The 20266-nt window shown below is 42.6% G+C and overlaps 1 protein-coding gene across 3 annotated transcripts in view; it reads right to left on the reverse strand.

Annotated features, from left to right (window-relative positions):
• Positions 1-6527: 6527 nt before the first annotated feature.
• Positions 6528-20266, reverse strand: part of AFG1L (AFG1 like ATPase) — a 221204-nt gene continuing 207465 nt past the window's right edge. The window contains exons 11-13 of one of the 3 annotated variants that reach the window (XM_028104251.2): positions 13049-13189; positions 9637-9750; positions 6528-7659 (exon numbers count right to left, since the gene is read on the reverse strand). In XM_028104251.2, the coding sequence (XP_027960052.1) occupies positions 7531-7659; positions 9637-9750; positions 13049-13189 (384 nt within the window). In that variant the 3' untranslated portion in view covers positions 6528-7530. Of the gene's footprint in view, positions 7999-9636; positions 9751-13048; positions 13190-20266 lie in introns of all 3 variants that reach the window. The other 2 variants (XM_088023900.1, XM_088023899.1) reach the window with 2 other exon arrangements.

The raw sequence follows: 20266 nt of genomic DNA on the forward strand, positions 1-20266 counted from the left end.
GCAAGAGAAGAGCAATCTAGATTTCAAACAAACTAGTGAGTTCTTCACCTTGGAAGCAACACGGCACATCATTTCTGCTCACAACTGATTGTTTAGAACTTAGTCACATGGCCTTGCCTAACTGTGGAGGGGCCGGGAGGTGTGATCCTCCCATAAGCTTGGAGGGAAAGGCGAACTGGACAATGGGCAAGTTCTAGTAACATCTGCCAAAGCTGGAGAAGGAGGTTCTTTTTGGTCTTCCCTGGGGGAGTTCTTGGAGGGATCTTTGTGTCTATTAGAGTATCCCTTTCTGGCAGGGGATGGAGGAAGGTGTCTGGACTGTGGGGGTTGAGCTGAAGCAGAGGGGAGATGCAGGCTGAAGATAAGAACATGAAGTGTGATAAGCCAGATCATCTAGATTCCAAGCATTTTCTGAGTTTATTGTCTGAATCCCCAAACATGAATCAAGTCTTTGTCTTAGCTAAGATTTGGCGACACTCAGCAAGTATGGCTCGTCCCTGCCTGACTCTAGTTTTTATTTTGATTTTAATTGGAGAGATTTCCTTAAGGAACAGTTGAGTCAACACAGAGACTCCCTTATCAAAATAACCACGATTTTGTAAGCATTTACATGGTCATATCCCACATAGCACCTGGCAGAGGGCCTCACCATAAGAAACTCTTCATTCCTTCAGTTAGAGACTGAACAAGAGGAATGAGAACTATCAACTATCTATTGTAGTCCTGAAGGCCAGTGTCATTCTGTAAGACTCCAAACTCTCCTCAGCCCCAGGGTGAATAAGGAGGATGGGGGAGACACCAGGCCTAACTCAGTTACTGTGGAAACTCAGGACAGACCCAGAGGGCTTGGGACCACGTTTGCTCCGACCGCTCCTACCTTCAGATTGTTCATTTGCTACGCATCCCAGTAATTAGCCACCTACCAGGTCTGGTCCTGTACAAACACTTGCTCAAACCATTTCTCAAGCAGGTATCAACATGCTTCTAATGTCTATCACTTCTTTTCCCAGCATCACTGGCCCTTGCCAATTCTTCGAGTATGGCGGCTGCATGAGTGCCTGGGATGATATCATTGCAAGAAGATATTGTGGACTTGGAAGACTGGGTTCACATACCGAATTGACAGAACATTCAGGAGGAGAGATCCAGTAGGCAGCCGGCAATACAGAGCAGAAGATTGGGGAAAGTCAGGGATGGGGCTACGCACTTGGGATTTATCAGCATTGGGTGGTATTTGTAGCTGTGGGAATCAGGAAAAGAATATGAAGATGATGGGTGTGAAAGCATTTTGTATAATATTGGGTCTTTTTATAATAACCATTTTTAATGTGTTCAAGAAAGAACTTAGGGGGCGAGAAAAAGGAAAAGGAGCCAGAAGCATTCAGAGAAGGAGGACATAAGAGGCAGGAGGAGAACCAAGTATGGGTCCAGGGCAGCTCAAGGAGAGAGAGCTATAAGGGTGGGGCTGGGGTGGCAAAGTGCCAAGTGCTTGAGAACAGCAGGAGCTACTGACGACTAAAGCCAGGGCTCTGCCCTTGGTGATAAGGAAGTTAGGGCTGGCTGGAGAGAGAGAGAGAGAGGTTTCATTAGGTAGACTGGCCACCATCTTCTCCTGTATTCAAATTCCCATCTGGCTTAGCCCCACCCCGTCTCCATGCTCCGTGCCCTCTCCCCAGTCCAGTTCCCTACACCAGCTCTTGGGGCACTGGGCCCCACTGGGCTCCCAGGAATCCTTTATCCCTTTAGCAATAAACTCAAACTTGTCCAAATGTAGTCCAAAGTTTCTTCCAGTGAGTCTGTTGAGGGCAAAACGATTTTTCATAATATCACTGATTCACTCTGGACCTTTCTCACTCTCCCTCACAAGTATACAGTTGAATTTTCTGGAAGCTACATGATGTATTGCATCACAACGGAAGGAGTGCATAAAAGCTGATAGGAGGAAGGAGGAGAGCAGGCCCTGGGGGGCAGCAGGGAGGCCCCAAGAAGCCCTCGTACGCCATGACCTGGGCTCGAGGGCCTCTGAGCAGCAGGGTTTGCTCCCTGGGAAGTGGCCTGGTATGGGAGTCCAGAGACCCACCTGGAGGCTCAACGCTGTTCTTCCTGGCAGTGCGGTGAGGGGCACAAGCTCCTGACGGGCAGTTGTCAACCCTCGCTGGCCATCAGAATCCCATGGGAGCATTAACAGATACTGGGCCTGAGACCCCACTCTGACCAAGTACATCAGGGTCTCCCTGGGTGGAACCTAGGCCTGGGAACATGCGACTTGGAGAGCCCCTGTTCTCCAACCCTGTGGGATTCTTGGACTTTTTTTTCTGTCAGTTCATCCCACTGACCACAAGATGGAGCTCTCTTTCTGGGAAATCTTCGATGTTCGCCAAACAGGCAAGTCTATTTTCTCTCTAGTCCTGAAAGAATACATTTGAATTTGACAATCTTCACAGCATCTCATTAAGCCAGAATTCCGTGCCCTTGGGTCTAGCCATTTAATATGTCTCTTTTCCCTTCTGCTAGAAACCGTATTGGGTTGGGATGTGTCATCTACTGTTTTGTATTCCTCAAAGGCTATAATGCAAAGCAGAGCTGGCATTTATTATTGCTTTATGATCCTCATTATTAGTATCAATAACAGCTACTCTTCACTTAACCTTTTACCATTTGCAAAGTACTTTTTACCAGCTAGTCTCGGAATAACTCTAGGAAATGGGTATTACTGTTCTCATTTATAGACGAGAAAATTGGGGCTCAGAGATCAAAAGTTGGCAGAACCAGATCCTGCACCCTTCCCATTGTGCTCAGATGAGAAGAACAGGCAGAGCATAGAGACCAGCAGTCAACCCCCGGGGACCCAAAAAGTACAGCCCAGAGGCAGGAAACTTCTCAGGACAACCTCTGGAAGACTTCGTCAGCAAGTAGGAAAAACAGATATCCTCTGGAGTTTCACACTGTCGCAGACGACATGTTCGACCGGGCCGAGTGGCCGGCTGAGGTAACAGATGAGAGGTTCCGGTGCAAAGCTGGACAGTCAGCAGACATTCAACAAGAGGACAGATTTTATTAGTTTTAATTTTATGTTCCGGGAAAATGAACTGCTATGCCAATGGGAAAAACAAATCTCAATTCTGCCTTAAGAAAAAGGTGTAAACTCCATCTCCAAAGAAAATCTTTTTCTACCAGCAAGGGATGTCTTTCAGGTTAGTTGATCTGATGATGATAATTTCCAAGAGCACGACATCACTCATTACAGACTTGCTGCCAGGTTCCGGCAATCAGTCAGGAACCCAAATGTCAGGGCCCCAGGACCCCAATGTCTCTGGGTGCTTCTATTCCAGATGAAGGAGCTACAAGTGTAGGTTCAAGTAGTTGGACTAGGGAGACTGTTTTCAGGACCAAAGCAGTTACATGGAAAGCTTCATAAATTAGTATGTGGGTAATTTTACGGCTCCAATGTACATGCTAGCAATTCAGTATGTTGTTTTACCATTTTCTGTGCCTCAGCTTCCCTGTGTATAAAGTGGTAAGAGCAGTACCTAGCTCACAGGACTGTTATAAGGATCAAAAGAGTTTATGTACAAAGCATTAGAACCATGCCCAGCACACAGTAAGCACCATGTGTTTCTTAAATAATGTTAAATAAATGAATCTGAGCACATCCATTTATATATTTTACAAGTGATATCTTTTTTTTCAGTAATTTAAATATTATGTTATTTGTACACTTACGGGTACAAAAAAATGTACTTTAGGAAGATTAAAATATTTCCTTATGACTAAAATTTGAAATCCCACTGAAAATGCATAAATTTGATTAGAATGGTACTATAATAGTCTTTTACATTTTATAAATGTAAGAAATAGGTTAAAAATTCTTTAAGTCCACCATGTTTTTCTTTTCATTATTACTGGTGTTGGCACATAAGCCTGTCCAGCAAGAATAATGCAGTGATCGGATTTTTCTTTCTCCTTTTTTAAAAAAAAAGCTTTCCTTTTTCTCTATTTAATTTCTTCCAAGTTTGGAAATTAGGGATCATTGCAGAGGGTGCCCTGGGCATTTTCCCGACTCTAAAGATTTCCTCGGTTTGAGTTTCTAGGCGAATGGGAGTATTCCACAGCAACACTCAGCTCAAACGCCCATCTTCAAGTATCAATTTAAAGCATTAAAAAAAAGAGAGAGAGAAAGAGAGCGTTTGCTCTAAAAGATTTCATGCAACCGCAAGGAGAAAGGCTGGAATGTTGAGAATGTAATAGGGACAGGACTTGGAAGAAAAACACATGAATTGAAACACTGCTTTCCAATCTAAAAGTTTTTTTTCATCTCTCATTTTGGCATTAATTTTCTTTTAGTACCATATTGTTTCCTGGTAACAGTTTTTTTTGTTTTTGTTTTTGTAATAGCTATTCTTTAAGACTTTTGTTTCTCCTTCTTGCAGGCTGTTTTATGAAACAGACTTTGTGGAGAAGAGATGGGGATAAAGATGTACCATTTCCAGCCACCATGGAACTCCCCTCTCCCACTCCCAGCTCAGACAGCGCCGTCACTATAGCCCATCCTACCAGGCCCAGGAGAACGTGGGGCATAAGGGACGTGATCCGGGTACTCAGGTGAAACCGGAACTATAGTTTTGCCCTACAGAAACAATATTTAAAGTTTAAGTTCTTTAGTACCAAAATTTGGGGCAGTTACACTGAGAATCGTGTGGGCTTCTGTGCATTGAGTCAGGGCCCTAATATCACATCATTGTTTATTGGAAATGGAAAAATTAAAACCTAGGTCCAAATAAATACCTGACCTCAACTGAACTTTTACAACAGAATTTGAGTGGGGACTATTTCACATACACCCAACACACACAGAGACAGTTCCTCTTTCTACCAGTCAGCCTGTCCATCTGTCTGTTTGTCCATCCATTCATACTGTCTTTTTATTAAGATACAGCATAATTGCCAAAGAAATGTGAAAAGCAAAAAAAAAAAAAAAAGTGAAAAGCAAAAAGCTACGATTGATAGAAATGAGTTACACATTTTATATTTATAGAGTTCAAAGCAATGGTTCTGTTGTAAATTCATCTTCACTGAATTTTTTTTTAAGATTTTATTTATTTATTCATGAGAGACAGAGAGAGAGAGAGGCAGAGGCAGAGGGAGAAGCAGGCTCCCCGCCGAGGAGGGAGCCCGATGCGGGACTCGATCCCAGAACCCTGGGATCATGACCTGAGCCGAAGGCAGACGCTTAACTGACTGAGCCACCCAGGCGTCCCTTCACTGAATTTTTTTAAAAATCACTATTTAGGGCACCTGGGTGGCTCAGTTGGTTAAGCGACTGCCTTCGGCTCAGGTCATGATCCTGGAGTCCAGGGATCGAGTCCCACATCGGGCTTCCCCTGCTCAGCAGGGAGTCTGCTTCTCCCTCTGACCCTCTTCCCTCTCGTGCTATCTCTCATTCTCTCTCTCTCTCAAATAAATAAATAAAATCTTAAAAAAAACAAATAAAAATCACTATTTAAAATAATCTCTTCCTCATAGAAGTGGTGTGGTATAGTCCGTGAGTTTTATAGTTGTGAATCTTAGGTTCAGCTACTTAACTTTTCCAAGCCTTGGTTCCTTATTGATAAACAAGGACGATTATAAAACTCTCAAGGATAAATTTTTTTTTCTGAGATCATGTAAATGTCTAGCAATAAATGTGGCTCTTTTGAACTCTTTTTTGTTTCACCTCAGTAAAGGTCTTTTTATACTGAGCCATAAAAGGGGATGAGATCTTGCCATGTGCGACAACATGGATGAACCTGGGGGATATCATGCTAGTGAAATAAGTCAGGCCACGTGATTTCACTTATATGTGAAACAAACAAAAAGCAGAAACAAATCCATAAATATAGAGAACAAACTGATGGCTGCCAGAGGGGAGAGGGGCAGAATGGGTGAAGGGGAAGGGGAGGTACAGGCTTCCAGTTAGGGAATGAGTAAGTCACAGGGTTAAAAGCACAGTGTAGGGACCACAGTCAACAGTACTGTAATAGCGTCGAGTGCGGATGCGCGGGAGCTACACGCGGTGAGCACAGCAGAATGTACAGACTTGTTGAATCATGCTGGTACACTTGAAACTAAAGTAATATTGTATCAACTGTACTTCAATTTTAGAAAATTTTAATGATTTTAAACCCCCATTTAATTTTCAGAAGCCAGGATTTAAACTTTTCTCTATACTTGGGTACCCTATCCATCAATCTGCTTGCCTTAGGTTAATGTCCAAAATAGACTAATGTGGATAGATTATTCACTTACAAATTAAACAGATTCAAAGAGCTTACTTATGTTGATAGCTGTAACCATTTCATTTTAACTGGGCCTACCCCCTCAAAATATATGTGATTTTCACAACGCTTTATAAGATGTCACATTTTTCCTTTTTTCTTTTTTTCTTGAAGAGGGACTGAGACTCTCATAACAGCCTGAACTAAGGCACCTTCTGTGGTAAGAGTTAGCAAAGTCAGGTGGTACTTGAATGAATCACGGAATGGCCTCAATGAAGGACAAGTCAGATTTTATTTAAGTAGGTTCATCAAGTGTTCTTCCCTATTTACTATTAAATTCATCTCATCACAGAAGCAGAGGCAAGGGTGGAGGGTGGGGTTCTGCAAGCACAGCAAATGCATCTGCGCCATGGGAAGGAGGCTCCCGTCCACCGGGGTCCTGCTGGCCTCAGATGAACTGGAATCCACTCTGCTGCTGGTACGTCCAGGACTCGGTCTCCTCCTGACTCGCTTTCACTGGCCCCTTTTCCTGGGATCTGTCCTCCTAGTGGCAGTCAGGATTGTGGGCTCTGCCTGTCGGTTAGAATTTGACACCCGTGCTGCTTATTCTACTGGTGTCATAATCCTCAATTTTTTCAGGCAACTCTGTGTCCACTGAAGATCTGGTCCTGCCTGCCAAGCTTGATCTCAGGGTAAAAGACAGAGTCTCAATTGTGAGGAAACCTGAGGCCTAGGAGATTTAGTATAATTTATGGCCCCCCAAAATCACGTGGATAAGACCATATTCTAAAATGTTGTTCTCTTTAGTTTATAATAGCATCAGAAAGTTTCTCTGCTTTGTATTGAAATGTAGGGTTTTTCTCCCTCTCATAAAAGGCATGTTTGTATCATGCGGCTACCATGTAGCCAAAGCTTGGAGATGTCCAGAACAACACTGCATTTAACCGCGTGCGCGTGTGCGTGCGTGTGTGTGTGTGTGTTATGCAGGTGGCTTCATATGAAGCCAAAATGTCTGGTCCTACCTTAATATTCAGAAGTGATGATTTTAATTTTGTAGTGCAGAAATAAAGCCAAATAAATAGGCAAAAAGTAAACCTATAAAAATGGCTTTAACTTACTAATCCAGTCCATCTTTGAGAGCAATTTGAGATAAAAATGGTCCAGAGGACAAAGTGCATAATTAATGATGAGAAAAATGATTCCTTCAAGTCCCATAAAAAAAGAGTTCTCCCTGCCGTAATCACGTGTCCAGAGTTCTATTGGCGCAAAGCAATGGTTACTTCCTGCTTCTGTCCCCCTCATTCCAGTACTGCTCAGTCTGCATTTCGGTGAGTCGGGAAAGCGTGCGCTGAAATGCAAAGACCTCCTCTTCTCCAGTGAACATAGAGAGTCCTTCTGCTGAGTCCTGGTTACCAAAATACAATTCAAAAACAAAACAAAACAAAACAACCCAGCACTAATTAAAACTACCACAAATAAAAATTTACAGAACTAAGTGCAGGTTTAAAACAACTTCTTAGGTTTAGATTATAAAATGTTCTATACACTTTTTCCATATACGATCTCTTAAACTAGACTGGAGAATTAACTAATTTAAACCAATAATCAATAGTCAGAACAAATTACCAGGGAGAAAACAATAGGGAAAACAAGAGTAATTAAAGCTGAACCAATGTCCCAAAATCCAAATAGGAAGATTTTTGCATGAAGAAAGTTTTTGCAAGATGAAAATTTTCTGCAAAACCTAAAGGAAAGACAATGTCAGAAAAAGAATTCTTTCTCTAAAAATGTACGCCAGAAATAAGTAACACCAAAAAACCCCCAGCAGTTCAGGCAAGTTAGGAAGAGGCTGACACCCTCCTCCGGAGCACCACGGGCGGTGCCACATGCCCAACAGGAGACCCCGAGGACAAGCCTCCACAGAGCCTTTTCTGCACCGGCTGACAGAGAGGTCTCCTGTGGGCCTAGAGATCTGGTCTGCGAGTCTACTTTGGGAAGGCAGAGCTGCCTTGGGTCTTGAGCTACTTAACCAGGGTTAAGTTTGGGAATCCCTCTGTGAGACCAGCAAATAGCCTGGGACTGGTGATACCAACATGGGCTTGTGGCCAGTAAGTGAGCAAGAGAAATTGTGTGTCTTTCCTTAGGGGTTTGCTATCACACTTCCTCAGAGAAAACTTCTGGACTCCTTAGTCCATGCATTCCTGCTGACCCACTGCAAAACTACATTACCCTGTGGTCATGAGCCCTCATTTCTTCATATATTGTTAGCCCCGCATGCTGAGCTTGCTTGACCCTATATCTGAACCCTGATCCTATGGAGAAAAATTGAAGAACCAATGATTTAAGGAACTTTAGAAACTGAAATGATATAGCCCCTCAAGTATATTTTTTCAAACAGTAAAATACATTATTTGGACAGATGTATTGCTCTTAGAGAAACCACCATTTTGAAGGTTCCCAGCATATGGGTTTATAAGCAACTATTTATTTCTACACATAGGTTTAAGTAGTCATATTTGGAAAGTTCACTTTCTAACGTATTATAGGCCTCATTTCCCCCAAACTCCTAAGAATGCATAATTTCTACTCAGGTCACTAAGAAACTATTTCCTCATTCCAATGGCCTTTCATTTCTGGGGTTGGAAGAATGGGGATCGCTCATTCTGGAGGTAAGTGTTTATGGATAGCTTTAAAATTTTGACTAATATTTCAACTGTTGAGCAATATATCCTGCCATGTTCATACAGAAGAAGGAAATGTAAAATCACTTCCGGTTGGCCTGGGGCAAATCACCAGACCCCAAGCTTCAGGAGAACTGGGCCAGCACCGGCTCGTTTTCCACAGAGTGTCCCTAGAGCACTGCACCACAGGTGCTCCTGAAATGTTTATGGAATGGGGCTGGCAGATGAATAATGGATTTCTTTGCAAGCCAAGGGCCTTGCCAGGCACTCCCTGGTCCTGGGATAGCCAGCCCACATGCTTGGATACTGTATCTCGCGCTCTACAAATCCAGGAGACATGAAGAGTACCTAGAACAGGCAGCATGGGGTAGCAGAATGAGCCCGGAACCAGACACGGGTGCCCTGGTGTCCAGCGCTGGCCTGCCATTAGTCAGCTGTGTGACCACAGGCCCACGGGTCCACCCCTCTGGTCTTTGTTTTCATTATATGCAAAAACAGATCATGCAGATTCCTTCTACCCTAAGACTATATTCTTTACATTTAGTGATACTGAGGAAAAGGCTGCTCTCTTGGCTTTAAAAGGAGCAGCAAATCAATGGTTAAATACATACTGCATTCCTTCTTCAAAATGTAGCCACGTATAAAACCAAAAACAATTACGCTGTCTTATAATAAAAAGAGATTATGTTAATATTGCCTACCTGGCTCAGCCCCAAATCATCCATCAGTATTCTGCTTTGCTCCAAGTCACTGTCATGATGTTGATGCAAAAATAAGCTTGCTATAGGAGTCGATGCTGAGCAAATGACACGCACCTGAAAGAGGAAGATGAGTGAATGGTAGTACTCCCTACATCTCACAAGTTCAAGGTAGGAACAAATATCGCACAAAATCAAATCTGTTTGTCATCACAGGGAGCTAGTTTGTGTGATATTTTTAAACTTCAGAGTGCTTTTCAAAATCTTTCCACACAGCTTGTAACATCCTATAAAGTAGGGAGCAAAGGTTTTATTGGGTGACTTTAGGCCTGGAGAGGTCTCAGCTCATGAGGCCAGCTCAGGTCTCCCAGTTCGAGGTCCAGTGATCTTTCCATTACACCCCGAGGCTGACATTTACACCTGGCTGTTTCGGGTCCGTGCATGCGGGGGGTACTTTTCATGCACTGCAAAGAGGTTACCACCTCTGGTATGTTCAATGTATTGGTACTCTAACTAGACCCTGAATTTCTAGAACCTATACTTCGATCAGCATCCTACCAAGGCATTCTTCAAAAAGACTAAGCTTGACATTAATATTTCTTGATTACACAAGTGTTTGAGTGAATGTGCATATGTGATCATATACTGGAAACACCTTTTATATCTTTATAAAATTTTATGTCCATCAGTTTAAATACAAAACATACTTTTCTTGATGTTTAAAAAGTCCTGAATTTGTTTTCAGGATTCACAGCTACCCTTTAAACATCATTAAACAACGATGCCAATACCTTAAAATAATGTATGACATTTGGGAATAGTTTTTCCATATCTGGATGGCCTTCTACCTCCTCTTATACATTCCTTTTAATCACAAATGACACTTTTTTCATTATTTAGATATGAATACTCCAATTTCACCAATTTCCATGAACACATTCTAGACTAATGCCTGTTTAATGCTCCCAATTTCTGAAATAAGATAATTTCAACTAGTCTTTAAAGAAAGAACACAAACTCTCAATGTGTGATACAGTTAAAGCAAATGTTAGGAGAGTGGTTCTGGTATTCCATCATATCACCACAGAATTCTTCCCTCCCATTGACTAAGAAGTGAAACAGTGGGGGGGGGGGGGTAAGATAGGACCAGGGGTAGGACAGAGGGCTGGGGCCATATGTTTTCTTTAAGGTATTCCTAGCTGCCATGTAGACAAGTAAGAGTTTATCAATCCTCCTACTCTAAGAACCACCTACTAAAGCCCCTCTACCACTTTTTTCTTGAAGCATTAGCCCTCTAAAAACAGAGGGCCACCTCCAGGCTCATTCCCTTCATTCCGGACCCAACATGAGTATTTCAGATCAGTGTCTGGTAGGTGACGGGACTTGATCCCCTTGCTCTGGTGTTCTCAGCTCCCTGCCGTCCGGCCTCCTGGAGCACATGAACGCCGGCCCCCTGGGAGCATGTGCCACATTTGGATGTCACTCGCTATGGCAGGCTCCTCTCAGCACTGCACCTGAGCCAAGCCAGCTGCCCTTTGCGCTCAGGCCCGCCCCAGGGCCTTTGCTACAAACGTCCCCCCGGCATTGGCGTTTAGGCATCACTTCTCAGCGCTTACAAGGAGCAGTTGAGCGGCTTGCAAACATGCAGGTTTTCATGTCCATCCTCTAGGATGAGGGTTCATTTACTGAGCTGGGGTGGGTGGGCTCTGGAACATGGATCTTAGGTAGCCCAGGGGATTCTGACAGTAGGCCGTCCTCAGCAGGACTTCCCTAGGCCCACCCCCACCCCCACAGAGATCAGTCTACTCTCCCCCAGACCCTCACGGCACCATACTCCTCTCTCAAGCCTTCCAAGACACCAGCGCTGAGGAGCGACTTTACATTCAGTTCTGTGGATATTTGATTAATTATTGCACCAGACTGTAAGTTCTATGAAGGCTGGCACCAGATCTGGCTTTGCCTGTCATCGAATTTCTAATATTTAGCACTGCACTTGGTATGAGAAAGGTTGTTGAATGGATGAATAAAAGAAACATTAAAATTTCATCTCTTCCTCCCAGTGGATTCTGGTACTTTCCTCCTCCCCTCAAGATCCCTTCAATTTTAGAATCACTGCTCTATTTCTATACAATAAGGAGAAAAATTGTATCTAACAGTAAAATGATATTTAACTCTATTTTGAAGTTGTACTTATGCTTTTACTATAAATATGTATTTACAGATATATACTATTTATTTATTTTTTTTAAGATTTTATTTATTCATAAGAGACAGAGAGAGAGAGGCAGAGGGAGAAGCAGGCTCCCTGCTCAGCAGGGAGCCCAATGAGGGATTCAATCCCAGGACCCCGGGATCATGACCTGAGCCGAAGGCAGACGCTTAACCATCTGAGCCACCCAGGCACCCTATACTATTTTTTTAAAAAGATTTATTGATTTATGAGAGAGAGAGCTTGAGCACGGGAGGGAGGGGCAGAGGGAGAGGGAGGATCTCAAGCAGACTCCGTGTTGAGGCTGGTGCCTGATGTGGGGCTTGATCTCTCGACCCTGAGATCATGACCTGAACCAAAACCAAGAATTGGATGCTCAACCGACTGAGCCACCCAGGCACCCCACAGATATATACTATAAATAGTGGCTCACCTTCACTGAAATCTGACTCTATGCCGCACAATGTTCTAAGTGCCTTATGTGCTCATTTAATCCTTGCAACAACCATATAGAATAAGTACCATTATTCCCCCCTCTTTTTTCTACAGAAGGCAACTGCAGCTCAAGAGATTAAGCTGGTCCTCAAGCCAGACAGCCTGGCCCCAAGGCCCACTCTTTAATCAGTGGGCGGTTCTGCCTTTGATGAATGGACACGGGCTCCGTAACTCACCTGAAAACACATGGCTAAAACCAACAAACAAGATGATGCAATGCTAGTTATGAGGGTTTCTGGGTCACAGGGAGAGAGAGCTCCAGTACTGAGGAGGGTCTCTAGTCACTCATTCATTTGTCCATTCATTATTTTTTCCATCCAATCATGTATTGACGCAACTCGTGAATTGACTGAGCACTCAGTGTGGGTAAGGCATTCCCTTGTACATCATCGTAGTGCACACACGCGAGGTCTGGTGCATGATGGCATCGTTGATATTGCAGAGTCTTCTGATGGAAGCGTTACAATACTACAATTTTACTGCTATCGCTGATACTATGTATACAGCCTTTGGCTTGTGCCAAGCTTCGCTTTCAGTGCTTTTCATGGATTAGCTTATTTTGCCCTCAACAATGTTCTGAAGGAAATACTATTTTCCCCAATTTGTAGATGAGGACACTGAGGCCCAGAGAATAAACCAGGATTCCAGCCCAGGCAATCTGACTCCACAGTCCAAAATGTTTAGTCTTGAGAAAATGCACTACATCCTTACCTTGAAATCATAGAAGTTATCAATGAGGGTTATGAATCTTCGAGCTTGCGTCCTCTTTGCAAGCGTAAATTGTGGAATGTTTCGTAGGAATACCGTATCAAAATTCTTTGACAGTTCCAGATAGTCACTGGCTCCAAGTGGCTGTAATTAAAATGAAAATAAAGACTAGAAAACTGACACCAATTCCGGTGGCCCTGAATTTGAAAACACCTCTTTTTCTGGTCACGGTCTGATCTAGGTGGCAGCTTTGGGGTAACTTGACCAAATGGAGCAGTGTTTTCACTGCGGGCTAAGGATGGTGTCTACCGTAATTGTAATAGTGATGTAGAAAAGCGGCAAGAGAGAAGCCAAGGGGCGCCTGGGTGGCTCGGGCGGTTAAGCATCTGCCTTCGGCTCAGGTCATGATCCCGGGGTCCTGGGATCGAGTCCCACATCGGGCTCATTGCTCAGAGGGGAGTCTGCTTCTCCCTCTCCCTCCCCCCTGCTTGTGCTCTCTCTCGTGCTCTCTCTCTCATTCACTCTCTCAAATAAATAAATCTAAAAAAAAAAGAGAGAGAAGACGAGTGTGGTGGGGAGTGACAGAATATCTCGAGCCACCTCAGTTGATACCTCCAGACCCGGTGCCTGGCCTTACCTGAGACTCTCCCACTCACTGGGCCACACAGGGGCTGGAGTGTGGGGTTTTTTGGTTTGTCTGTTTAACCTTGGCTCTCTTACGAGGGAACCCTGCTGTTAGGCCTGTTATGGACCAGGAGTGAATCCTCAGTCTGTTACTTATTAATGGTACCTTTGGCAAGTCACATCATCTTTCTCTTCCTTTAGTTTTCCTATCTATAAAACGGGAGTTTGATTCCTAGCTCACAGGATTGTGACGATTACATGGAAGAATACGTGTAAAGCCTTTAGCACAGTGCCTAGGGCACACATTACACTCATATCACTTTGGCTGCTTTTTCTTTAGATTATTTTGAGCCCAAAGGATTAGGATTAGGCTCAATACTGACAAGTTGAGGACGTAAAGAAGTGTCATTCCCAATAGGACCAGTTAGTTTTGTTCCACCACCGGCTATATCCAAAACCCTAAATCAGTCTTTGTGCATCTGCCAGTCCTCAGGGTCACAGCAGGGACCAACAGAGACTGTGGGATCCCACGTGAAAAGGACAACTCCCTATGGTGGGGGTGGGGGGGCAAGATACGGCCTCTTCGGATAAGAAGCAAAACTCCTACAATAAGACACTCAGGCTCTGAGGGTGACACACACCATGTTTTTGAGATCAGTTAGAATTTAGTGTCTCATCTTTTGTAAATCATAAAGTATATGTAAAAAAATGTAAAAGCTCATCTTAGGTATGTAGTTATGTATAATTAAACTCGTTCTTTATGCACGAATGTGATTTCTATCAGTATAACTACATGCCCAAGGAAAATCATCATCAGGAGCGCCCTGAAGTGCCTAGGGCAACTGAAAATCAGGATTCTGCCCACTCAGCTATTTTTACAAATTATACACCTTTGTCAGTAGGTTCTGTTGCCGTTATATTAGCAAATATCCCCTTCCTTCACATCCCTAAAACAATCATGTGCTCATTCATGTAAAGAAAATTAAGCTTTATATAGTTGTCTATCTCCTTTAAAAACAATGGTGATGGGAGGCAATGAGGGGTTACTGTTTTTAATGGATCCTGAGTTTCACTTTGGGATGAAGAGAGTTCTAGAAATGGACAGTGGTGATGGTTGTACAACAATGTGAATTTACTTAATGTCACTGAACTGTACACTTAAAAATGGTTAAAATGGCAAATTTTACATTATGTATTATTTTACAACCACAAAAAAAAGGTCATTAAAACTAAGAAATGTTATAAATTTAACCAAAGAGGCAAAGGATCTGTACTCAGAAAACTATAAAATACTCATGAAAGAAATTGAAGAAGACACAAAGAAATGGAAAAATGTTCCATGCTCATGGACTGGAAGAACAAACATTGTGAAGATGTCAATGCTACCTAGAGCAATCTACACATTCAATGCAATCCCCATCAAAATACCATCCACTTTTTTCAAAGAAATGGAACAAATAATGCTAAAATTTGTATGGAACCAGAAGAGACCCCGAATAGCCAGAGGAATGTTGAAAAAGAAAAGCAAAGCTGGCGGCATCACAATTCCGGACTTCCAGCTCTATTACAAAGCTGTCATCATCAAGACAGTATGGTACTGGCACAAAAACAGACACATAGATCAATGGAACAGAATCGAGAGCCCAGAAATAGACCCTCAACTCTATGGTCAACTTATCTTTGACAAAGCAGGAAAGAATGTCCAATGGCAAAAAGACAGTCTCTTCAACAAATGGTGTTGGGAAAATTGGACAGCCACATGCAGAAGAATGAAACTGGATCATTTCCTTACACCACACACAAAAATAGACTCCAAATGGTTGAAAGACCTAAATGTGAGACAGGAGTCCATCAAAATCCTAAAGGAGAACACAAGTAGCAACCTCTTTGACCTCAGCCGCAGCAACTTCTTCCTAGAAACGTCGCCAAAGGCAGGGGAAGCCAGGGCAAAAATGAACTATTGGGATTTCATCAAGATAAAAAGGTTTTGCACAGCAAAAGAAACAGTCCAGAAAACCAAAAGACAACCGACAGAATGGGAGAAAATATTTGCAAATGACATATCAGATAAAGGGCTAGTATCCAAAATCTATAAAGAACATATCAAACTCAACACCCAAAGAACAAATAATCCAATCAAGAAATGGGCAGAAGACATGAACAGACATTTTTCCAAAGAAGACATCCAAATGGCCAACAGACACATGAAAAAGTGCTCAACTTCGCTCGGCATCAGGGAAATCCAAATCAAAACCTCAATGAGATACCACCTCACACCAGTCAGAATGGCTAAAATTAACAAGTCAGGAAACAACAGATGTTGGTGGGGATGCGGAGAAAGGGGAACCCTCCTACACTGTTGGTGGGAATGCAAGCTGGTGCAACCACTCTGGAAAACAGTATGGAGGTTCCTCAAACAGTTGAAAATAGAGCTACCATATGATCCAGCAATTGCACTACTGGGTATTTACCCCAAAGATACAAATGTAGGGATCCGAAGGGGTACGTGCACCCCAATGTTTATAGCAGCAATGTCCACAACAGCCAAACTGTGGAAAGAGCCAAGATGTCCATCAACAGATGCATGGATAAAGAAGATGTGGTATATATACACAATGGAATATTATGCAGCCATCAAAAGGAAGGAGATCTTGCCATTTGCAACGACATGGATGAAACTGGAGGGTGTTATGCTGAGTGAAATAAGTCAATCAGAGAAAGACATGTATCATATGACCTCACTGATATGAGAAATTCTTAAACTCAGGAAACAAACTGAGTGTTGCCGGAGTGGTGGGGGGTGGGAGGGATGGGGTGGCTGGGTGATAGACATTGGGGAGGGCATGTGCTATGGTGAGTGCTGTGAATTGTGCAAGACTGTTGAATCACAGATCTGTACCTCTGAAACAAATAATGCAACATATGTTAAGAAAAAAGAAAAAGAAGAAGATAGCAGGAGGGAAAGAATGAAGGGGAGTAAGTCGTACAGGGAGACGAACCATGAGAGACGATGGACTCTGAAAAACAAACTGAGGGTTCTAGAGGGGAGGAGGGTGGGGGGATGGGTTAGCCTGGTGATGGGTATTAAAGAGCGCACATTCTGCGTGGAGCACTGGGTGTGATGCACAAACAATGAATCATGGAACACTACATCAAGAACTAATGATGTAATGTATGGTGATTAACATAACAATAAAAAATTTTTTAAAAACCTAAGAAATGTTATTCATTGCCAAAGAAATCCCAATTTAGGCCACAAAAAGGATAACAATATTACTTTTTTCTTTAAAAACATAAGAAGAATGGGGGCATCTGGGTGGTGCAGTCAGTTAAGCATCCAATTCTTGATTTCAGCTCAGTCGTGATCTCAAGGTCATGAGATCGAGCCCCTCCTGGGGCTCCATACTCAGCAAGGAGTTTGCTTAAGACTCTCTCCCTCTCCCTCTGCCCCTTACACCCCTAGAATAAATAAATCTTTAAAAAAAAAATAGGAAGAATGAAGTGCATTAATTGAAGGACATCTTCAAGGAAATCATCTCCAATAAGATTAATATTAATTTAAAATATGAAGTTTTTAGAAGGTAACTAAAAGAGTGTTTTCTTATACTGGCTTTGATGTTGAAGTATCCAAGAAGTGACAAACTTTCAGGACTGATTCTGGTGAGAGACTGGGGGTTTCCTTATTACTCAGAAGTGCTATTTTTCATTACATAAATAAGTCAAACAACTGTGGGCAAAAACCATGTTAAGACACTTTGGAATCATTGTCTGTCACTTCCAGTCAAGTGACCTTGAGCAATTCCTCTGAACCTCCATTTCCTCATCTGTAAACGGGGGATCATGGCAGGACATGTCTCAGGTTTGTCCTGAGGCCTCGCTGTACTGACCACATGTAAAATTTTATAATAGTGGCCGTCACACAGTAAGTGCTCAATAAATGCTATTTACAGAGTTTATGTGAAAAGCAAATGAAATGATATACGCATAGTACCTATTTGGCATACAACAGCTAGATAATGAACAGTAGCTATTTTTTTATTAACTATCAAATAACCTTTTCCCGAGCTCATGAGGCCAGGCAGCCTAAACAAGTGAATGATTTGGCTGACTCCAGTCTGCTTCTGCCTTTGTACTCAGGAGGTAAAAGCTCTTTCCTCTGTTCCTTCCTGCTGTCTCCGGTCCACCAAAATATCTGCTAGCCAGGTGCCTTAGCCCTCCATGAAGTCATATATAGATGACAAAAATAGCGTCTGTCTCAGGCCCTCTCCCTCCCACTTTTTTGGTAATACTATTAGCATCACATGTGGGGAAGGCCCCAGGCCCACAGAACAAACAGCCCCTACCCCAGCACATGGCACATTGGAAGGGCTTCATCTTTACAGAATGAATTAGTGAATGAATGATGCATAAAACACAACATAGCCCAAGGAGCAGGCTTATTCCTTCTTTTATATCCATTTGTGTCCAAAAACAATTGAACCACCTACCAAAAAAAAACAAAACAAAACAAACAAACAAAAAAACCCCACTCTTTCTTAGTTGGCTCGAACTCCCCACTCCCAAGGCAAGCCTTTGTTGTATAGCCTATAATGTACGTAGGAAAAGTCTAGGAAGATATAGACTAAAATGTTAACAGCAGTTACCTTTAGGTGGTGGAATAAAAGGTGAATTTTGTTTGTTATACTTTTTTGATTCCCCACTGCCCCCGCCCCATGAACTTGTGTTACTTTTAAACAGCAAAAACAATAATGCTTTTTGGGGGGGTCATTTTTATAATGGGTATCTTATCACTTACCTCACACGTGTGAGATTATAACATGAGTTGTGTCATGGACATTTTTTTCCCCAAGGTTTTCTTAAGCTATAGAAGTGGAACTTTTTCAGGGACATTTAAAAAGAAAATAAAACATAAGGCTGAACATATATTTTCTCCTTTACGGTGTGACAAAAGCATAAAGGATTTCATATTTGGGGTAAAATCTGACTTCAGTTAAACAGTTACGTTCAGCTCATGCTTCTTCACACTAGGGGAGCGAGAGAGAGAGGGGATGAGGTGAATGGCAGCATCCCCCAGTAGCTCACGGTTAACTCTTGCAGTCAAGCACGAGAGTTCCCAGGATCAAAGGCGTAGTGATGTCAAAATCCACGTCACCGCCCAGGGAGATATACTCCCATTTATATCACGTCTGAGCCTGAGCAAATTTTCTCCATGCAAGCTTGATGTGTGCTGTCAGCATCCTTTTCTCCACAATCTCAGACAGTACCCAGGCCGTCTGTAAACATACACTGCCTCTGCTCCGTTCTCTGTCTCTCGCCTCCTTCCGGCTCTCTAGGGGAACCTGGGTTAGACGGCATATTCTCCATTGCTTTTATCCTTTACTTCCTATTTTCCTGTTTTCATTTCTTCACGATTCATTGTAGACACTTTCCTCTGACCTATATTCTAGAGTCCACTGTATTTCTCCTTAGCTGTGGTTTATCTGCTCTTAAACTCATCCATTGAGTTATTTTGGTTATTGTGCTTTACAGGTCCAGAATTTCTATTGATTCTTTTCCAAAGCTGACATATCTCATTTTATAGTCTCTAGACCCCTACACTTAAATGTCCAAGCCTATCTTTAAAAACAAAAACAAACAAACAAACAAAAAAACAAAAAACAAAACCTTCTCTGAATATGTAAGCTTAGCTGTTTAAAATATGGACTCATAATTCCAATACCTGGAGTTCCTAATTTTATCATTTGTTCTTTTTGCTTGTTCACATCCGCAGTGTCTTGTCTCCTCATATGTTTGGTTATCTTTGTGTATTGGATTTTATCTTTGAAAAAAAGAATACTTGTAGAAAAAAATCCAAGCTCAAGGCTTGAAGTACTCTAAGTTACTCAGCTCACTGAATTTGACTGAAGTCCATTAGAGAGCTGGTTGACTTCTGGCTCACACTTATTCCTAGCATGCAGTCCTTTGGAGCTCCATCCAAAGTGGGGGACAGTTTACTGGGTTCCCATCCTGGGCTGGCCCTAAACTCTGACTTTTGTCCCACTGACCCAGTGAGGCTGCTAAAGGCTCATTTTTTTAAAGATTGCTAGCACTTACCACTATCCATGTCTTCCTCACCTTCCTGGGCACACAGCTAGACTATATTCCTCAGACTCTTGTGTTTAGGTGTGGCCATGTGATCAGGTGCAGGCCAGTGGAATGTGAGAAAAAGTGAACAGCATGGCTTCCTGATCTGGCCCACAGAATCCTCACTTCCTTTTCTCATCTGCAGGCTGAACAGATGGGCTCTGAGGACTTGAAAGAGGGGTAGAAGCACAACAGGGACAAAGCCTGGTTCTAAGAAGGACAGCAAGAGTAGTGACCTGGCCAACCTATACTGGACGGTCATATGAGCAAGAAATACATGTTAGCCTACACTAATTCTGATTTCATCCATCTTCCTTCATTGTCCTAATGATGGAGTTCACCACTATTGGAAATGGAAGACCTTCTGACATTCCTATGTGTATAGGATTCTTGTTCACACAAGATGGTAACTATCAAAAATTTCTCTTCAAGTTTTCTTCAGATTATCATTAAAAATTTTTATTACCATGTTCC

Source organism: Eumetopias jubatus, unplaced genomic scaffold, assembly GCF_037043125.1.
Source record: "Eumetopias jubatus isolate StellerSeaLion01/CBP00866 unplaced genomic scaffold, mEumJub1_p1.0 scaffold_6, whole genome shotgun sequence".
Lineage (NCBI taxonomy): Eukaryota > Metazoa > Chordata > Mammalia > Carnivora > Otariidae > Eumetopias > Eumetopias jubatus.